The following is a 7156-nucleotide window of genomic DNA, read 5'->3' as shown; positions in this document are numbered from 1 at the left end:
AGAAACAGTGGCTTATCATTATTTTTTGAAAACTCTGTCTTTGATCCTCTTCAGATATAGAAGACTTGCTCTGAAGGGTGTAAAATGTTCAACGAGGGTAAAGGAGAGAGCTACTAAGAGGCAGCAGACAGAGCCCATCTCTTCAAACTTCATCAGAGAGGAAATGGGCATTGAGTACATGGTCTCCCAAGAGAACCCCCTCAACAGGGGGACTGGTCACCTTGAAGCAATCAGCAGCAACAGAACTAACACAAAGCCCTGAACTACCCAAAACCCATGCCCCCAAACAGTACACAGTACAGACATCACTATTAGAGAAATATTTATTGGAGAGAATCAAGGGATTATTTTGTGGGATTTGGGGTGGGATATTTCCCTCCCTTGGAAATTCTGGAGAAGGCTTTTCCTTCTAAATAATAGAGACAGATATCTGAATACTATGCCTTTAGCAGTGGTGAGAGTGGCTGAAGGCCCCTGGCCAGCTTGAGGCCTGCAGGTGTGGCATGTGTGGGGCACAGGCTCCCTGTGGGGCACAGACAGGCAATGGTTCTGACACAATAGCTGGTCCTTAAGTGCCACAGCTTAAGTGTCCAGGCTGACCTTGTCTCTGATCTAATACTTGGAGAATGACTGTTACCCACAAAGACAGCTTCTTGGTGGCAGGACTTGGTATTTATCTTGTTACAGGAGGAAGCCCTGTAGTTGAAAGTATGCCCCAGGACAGGTTGTGTCTGGGCCTGTGCTTATGCTTCCTTTTGAGTTTTCCCAAACCTGGCTGGGGACAAAAGGAGCTGTTGAGGGCAGATGCTATCTATTGCATACCGATGTTCCATTTTCTCTTCTAGAGGTTTCTCAATATTTTTCTTGATTTTTCTGAGCTTCTGTCATCCCAGTAAAGGCTGCTCTTCCTTGAACCATGCCTCTGCTTTGCACAGAGAGGAAGCTGCCCTTTTCCTGGGAGTTTTCTGATCTTTTGCACTTACTCCTAGGTTTAAAGCATGTAAAATAGTGCTCCTTTTTCTTCTAAAAGGGCTTTCACGGTGAGGCTTACCCTTTTGTCATAGGGTGTGGGAGGACTGGCTCCCAAGCTTCCCCTGCAGTTCTACATCCTGAGTAGGGAACCTCTTCCTTATGAGTTGGTATGTCCCCAACTCTGCATCCCTTCCACCAAACTTCTGTGCTTTAGAGCACGAAGGGCTCATTGTCTCTGTAGCTGGTGGGAAATACTTGTGCTGGTGCTTCCTTAAGACATGTTTAGGGACCCAAGTCTCCTGCTGCTGTCCCATACTAATTCCTGTGTCCTCAAGATGGATGTGCAGCACCTGGGAAGCTCCCCTGTCCCCACTGGAGTCACCCTGGTTATGAGTCAGAGAGGGCTTGTAAATCAAGAGGGGCAGGTCGTTGTGTTGGCTCTGGGCCCAGCTATGCTCTCTTTGCTCCAGTTTAAGCTTGAACTCCTTATACAGTTGTTCTTTAAGGACTGTTAATTTATGATCTTGCGGAATTGATATGTTTTGTGGATGGCTTTTAGTGGTCACAGGTTTGACCTTATTTACACTCACATTGACCATTTGGGGGCTTCTTGGTTTGCTGGTTGTCAAGATATCTCTAGTTTTTGATTGACACACACCAAGTTCCTCAACCCTGAATATCTCCCTGGGACACTTTGGGCATGGGAATGGGTTCTGGATTCTTCACTGTTTTGCGGTGGTGCATTTTTACTCTGTCATTGGGATTTACGGTCTTATCCTTTGGCTCACATCTGGCCCCAGCTTACTTTGTGGGATGCTTTGAGAGCCATCTATTGGCTAGCAGTCAGTCTTTGACTCACTTTGTGTATGGTGGTGTGTCTGAAAGGTTGAAGAGTCTGTCTGCCATCCTTAATTTTCGGAGCATCCTCTGCCAGCTCATGGTTGATATGAGCAGGTGATTTTGCCAGGATTCCCTGCCCTTCCTTGCCCACAGTTGGGGTGGCAGGGAGAGAATGGCCCAGGATGGGGCCGAATTTGCTGTTTACTTTGTCTCCATGGAGAGATTTAGAGCTTCCTCTATGGGACTTGAAGACCCCAGATTTAGAGTTGGCCTCAGAAATCCAGTTAGTTGAGGAGGGAAACTTTGAATGGGATAAGGACTAGGATTGGGCCTCTTTCAATATAAAGATATCTATGGATTCAAGGACCTTGGGGGGAAGGCCCTGTACCATCCTCCTATGAAATTGTTTGATATGGGATTCCAGCCTCTGTTGTGTCGTAGATTCAATAAAGGAAAGCTCCTGGGAGGTATTCAGGCCATAGTCCCCATCCACTGATGGTGGCAGAACTCTTTGTTGTATTTCAATATGGGATTTCTTGGAAGGAAGGAATGTCTCCTTCATAGTACGCCATGAAATATGTACAGTCTCGGGGAGCCGACCCTCATTGATCTCATCAGACTTTTTGCTCAAATGTGTTTTCAGGAGATTTTCAAGTTGTCTCCGACCTAGAATCCCCACAGATGCCCTTGAATTTTTCTCATGCAGGCTTTTATGTGCTTTCTCCACATCATACCCCATATCCTTATTTAAAGAGCTCTCTGGGTCACTAAACTGATGATCTTTTGGTCCATCCTCTGGGTTTTTTCCCAGATCCTTCCCATTGGCCTCCTCTAGCTGAAGCCTTTCTGAGTCCCCCTCATGGAAGCTTTCAGGTTGGCTCAACCCAACATTTAGAGTTTTGCTACTCTGACTCTTAGAGATCTGTGGGCGTCCACGAGAGTGTTGCATCTCAGGTCTCTCTGAAAAATTCCTCGGAGGTATTATCAGTGACAGAGACTCATGGATCCTGCGGGGAAGGCCCCACCGGTGTTGGATGAGCCTCTTTCTCAGGTGATGCTCTAGTTTCTTACGAACCTCATCACTGAGAGGAAACAGTCCAGGAAGGATAGAAAATGCACCATGGGCCTGGGAGACCCGGCAGTTAGATAGGCTAGGAGCTGAAGGACAGAAGTCCTCATGGGATCTTTGAACCACACTGGGTAAACCCCACAAATGTTCCTGTTGCTTCTGCAACAAGTTCCATTCTAGGTGTTGAATTTCAGAGGAGATGAGAGACTCTGATTCACTCTGGGGTCTATGAAAGCATACTCCACAGATCTTAATCTGGGGTAGAGGATTAGATAGCAGGATTGGGAGTGGGGTTTGAAGGTACACCTCAGGCTGGACTTGAGTGAGAGGTAGGGGCTGGGGTTGGGGCTGGCCTTGAGGGTGTGCTTGAGTCAAGGTTTGAGGCTGGATCTCAGGTGAGCCTAGAGTAAGTGGATGGAGAAGGAGTGGGGATTCCTGGTCTGTGGAGGTAGAGATTCTATTGAAAGTAAAAACTGAGGCAGAATCATCTGAGACATGGGCAGCAGAGGGCAAGGACTCGCTATGCAGAGTTGGGAGACCCCAGAAGAGTTGGATAGGTGTTTGCTGTAAATTGCCCTCTGCCAAGGTTGTAAGATATGGGGGCTGTGGATGCACATGGAGTTCCTTTGATTTGTCTTTGCTGTTCCAGAAAGGAAGGGAGGCTGCCAAGTCATGTTTGTCAGCAATTGACTCTGACACTTTTCCTGAAGAATATAGTGTGTAGTCTGGCCCAAGTTGTTTTGGAAAAGAACCCTTCTTCTTTTCCTTCCATATCAGGAAATCACCCCTCTTTTGGACTTGTTCCTCCAGAAGTGCCAGGACATCAGGGCTCAGGAAAGAGAGGTTGCCAGGCTCTACAAGGTTGGCTGCAGGGTCTCCCCTGGAAACAGCCTTGGAAGAATGGAGGGCAAGAAACTCTTGGCTGAAATCACATTGAGCCAAGGTAGAAGAGAAGAAGTCTTTGTGATGAGCTTTCCACCAAGAGAAGTCTGAGGCAGACAAGGTTGCATGGTCAATGTCTTTGATTTTGGAAATATGAGTGGACAGCACAACATGGCCATCTGGAGAGGAGTTCTCTGGAATAGGCTTCAGGGTGATGGAAATGGATTTAGACTGAGTCACAGTCAAAGTGCAGTCTGGTGGTGGTGAAACAGACAGGGTTGGTGATGCAACATGACAAGCACAAGTCTCAGTGGGATTCAGTGTCTGGGACAACTCTGATAAGGAGTTGACATCTTGGGAAAGAGTGGGATCAAGAGAGAAGATGGTATTTAGAGACAAATTGGCCTCTGGTTGAGTAACAGGGTCCTCTTTCTGAGCATGATATGGTGGGAGATGGGAAAAGGCAAGGGGTTGGGGTGGGAAGTGATCGTCAGGGAAACTGGATTCCAAGGGAGGAAAAGGCTCTGGTGGCAAAGAGTGATCCGGTGGTGAGGGTGGAAAAAGGTCAGCCAAGAGGGTCATTGGGTTAGGTAGGAAGGTGGAGGCAGGTGGTGGGGGAGGATCAGGCAGAGAAGCTGATATTAGGTGTCCTGGAGGGTCTGCTGAGAAAGCAGAAGACAATGTGAACGATGAGTCAGTCACAGGAGCTGTGGAAACCAAGGGAGTAGCATCTTCCAGGGCCTCTGGGTACAGCAGACAATTGATCTCAGCAGTGGTATTATTACACACCTCACAGAAGGGATCTGGACATAACAGTTGACGAATGTGGATGATATCATAATGCCGACCTAGGGGGCTGCAGGAGATAAGGAGGTACAAAGCTGCAGCCAGGGCCAGAGAACAAGGAAAGGAGGACCTGCTGACATGCCAAAAGAGGGGCGGCCTGAAGCCTGCTGCCCCTTCACAATGCCCCACATTTATAACATCATAATATGGTCAGTAGCCTTCACCCCAAGGCCCTCATTCACATACCCATTTGTAATGGCTCCTCCCTCCCATGACTGGCAGATTACATTGAATCCATACAATTGCATAAATCATGCTCTAGGAGGGATCAGGATAGAAGGGGAAAGAGTTGTCACCTCCTCCAATTAGACATCTGCTTCCTTAGCTCTTCCTCTTCTCTCTGACTGCATTTCCAACCTGGGAAACCAAGAGAGCGGGTTATATGTAGTGAAGGTAGAAACATAGGTGTTATATATGATTCCCTTTATGAGAAACCCTTGGGGTATTAGATTCTGAATATTCCAATAACCATAGATGAGGTCAAATGGTCAATGATGTGATACCTGTTAGTATTAAAGTATTTCATTTACATTATGTCATGTGATGCTCAAACTACCTCTGTGAAGCACAGAAGTCAGTGGTTAGTACCTCAGGGAGGAATCCTGAGTATCCTTGATGTTACAGGTCTTTCACAAAATCAAGACAGAAAAGTTCTGACCCTTGACATCTCACAGGGCCACCATTGGGCAACACCCATTGCCCGGCTCCATCATGGCCCCATACTCAGGGATGGGCAGAGCAAGGAATCTAAAGGCCTCCAGTTCTGACTGTTCTGAGGCCTCCATTTTTGGAGGGGATGGTGTCTTTCAGCTGACATCCTCAGAAATCATGGAACTGAAACTTCATGGAAAGGACAGAAAGGGTCATCCTTGGAGAGCTCAGGTGGAATAAGTAGAACCTTACCTTGCAGTGTACCATCATTCCTCCTCCTCTCGGCTCTACCCTGACGCTAGAATAAAAATAAAAGAATGAGGGGTTGTGACTCATCTCTTACTTTACTCTCAGAAATGGAGACATTCTTGGAGCGCCTGGGTGGTTCAGACAGTTAAGCATTCAACACTTGATTTCAGCTCAGGTCATGATCTCTGTTCACTGTTCATGAATTCAAGCCCCCCATCTGTGCTGTCAGGTCAGAGCCTGCCTGGGATTCTCTTTCTCCCTCTCTCTGCCCCTCTCCCACTCACGTGTGTGTGTGTGTGTGTGTGTGTGTGTCTCAAATTAAACTTAAAAAAAAACAAAAAACCTGAGGATCAACAGTCACAACTGTGCTTCCCTGTATCCTGGGACAGAGCTGGGACCCCAGTCTCTGCTCAGTGTGTTTCAGAGGCTCAGCAGGCTTCTATCAGCCCAACACGAAGGCTTGATTGAGTGATACCTCACGTGAAAAGGAGACCCATGATCAAATGCTGGGGAACCTTGTTCTCTTACACAAATCCCATACTCTCTAAACCTCAACTAGGACTACAGAATCCCTATGTTTAGGATTTTATCCAAGTCTCTCCACCACACCCAGATAGTCTGTGAGCTTCAAGTGGAAACCTGAGTACTTCTTTAGCCCTTAACTCTGCCAGATCTCTTTTCCTAGAGGAGGGAATATCTGTTCTTTTAGACTTCCCATTTGAAGTGTGTCTGTTCCTATTAAACTCATTTTAAAATTTGGGACTAGAAGGGGCACCTGGGTGGCTCAGTCGGTTAAGTGTCTGACTTTGACTCAGGTCATGATCTCATGGTTCTAGGGTTCAAGCCCCGCATCGAGCTCTGTGCTGACAGCCAGCTCAGAGCCTGGAGACTATTTCAGATTCTGTGTCTCCCTCTCTTTCTGACCCTCCATTGCTCACGCTGTCTTTCTCTCTCTCTCTCTCTCTCTCAGAAATAAATAAAAAACTTTTTTAAAAAATTTAAAATTTGGGACAAGAAATAGAAACAATAATAATGTCTGTTGAGGTATCCCCCAGGATTCCTTACCTTTTGGATGGATTTCATGTTCCAGGTTGGAAATGGAATCTCTATCAGGTAGCACAGGAACAGAAGAAGCAACCCCAAACCACACAAGATGGTGAAGTTGGGGTCAGTCTCCCAGCATGTTGAGCTAAAGCACAACATAGTTTTCAGTAGGGCTATTCAGAAATGAGATAATCACTAAGCTGACTATAGGTAACTGAATCACAAAGCTGCCTATAGGTAACTAAGATCCGAGTGTGCAGATGCTGGACCATATATACTCTCCAGGCTTACATCATAGAACACTGAAAAGTCACAAAAGGTTCTTGAGGGTGGGGGAGGGGACAATTGAAGAGAGTGTGCCCATAGCCCCTCTCCCACCTACAAGCCCAGAACATCCCTCTACTTCTCCTAGGCCTCCAGGTCTCTCTGCCCTATTCTGCCATCCTATTTTCCTACTTCACCTTTTCATCATATTGATGAGGGAGCATGAGGCTGTCTGAGGGACAAAGCACAAGCAAGCATACAATCCCCACCACCCAGCAAGGAATATCACACATTGCCCCCACTGTGTGTGCCCCAACTGTGGGCAATGTGTGATATTCC

At 46.9% G+C, this 7156-nt stretch overlaps 1 protein-coding gene across 1 annotated transcript; it reads right to left on the bottom strand.

Moving 5' to 3' along the window:
* Window positions 1-309: 309 nt before the first annotated feature.
* Window positions 310-6712, bottom strand: LOC144218411 (spermatogenesis-associated protein 31D4-like). Its single transcript, XM_077748275.1, is given in 10 exon segments — window positions 310-380; window positions 382-611; window positions 614-872; window positions 874-983; window positions 986-1658; window positions 1660-1810; window positions 1812-4619; window positions 4906-4966; window positions 5513-5558; window positions 6575-6712. Coding segments are annotated over 10 exon segments (4512 nt in total). The 3' UTR covers window positions 310-344.
* Between the last annotated feature and the right edge of the window lie 444 nt (window positions 6713-7156).

The sequence above is a fragment of the Crocuta crocuta genome, unplaced genomic scaffold, assembly GCF_008692635.1.
Source record: "Crocuta crocuta isolate KB4526 unplaced genomic scaffold, BGI_CrCroc_1.0 scaffold199, whole genome shotgun sequence".
Classification (NCBI taxonomy): Eukaryota; Metazoa; Chordata; class Mammalia; order Carnivora; family Hyaenidae; genus Crocuta; species Crocuta crocuta.
The sequence above is the reverse complement of the archived record's forward strand: the minus strand, read 5'-3'. Positions and strand labels throughout refer to the sequence as shown.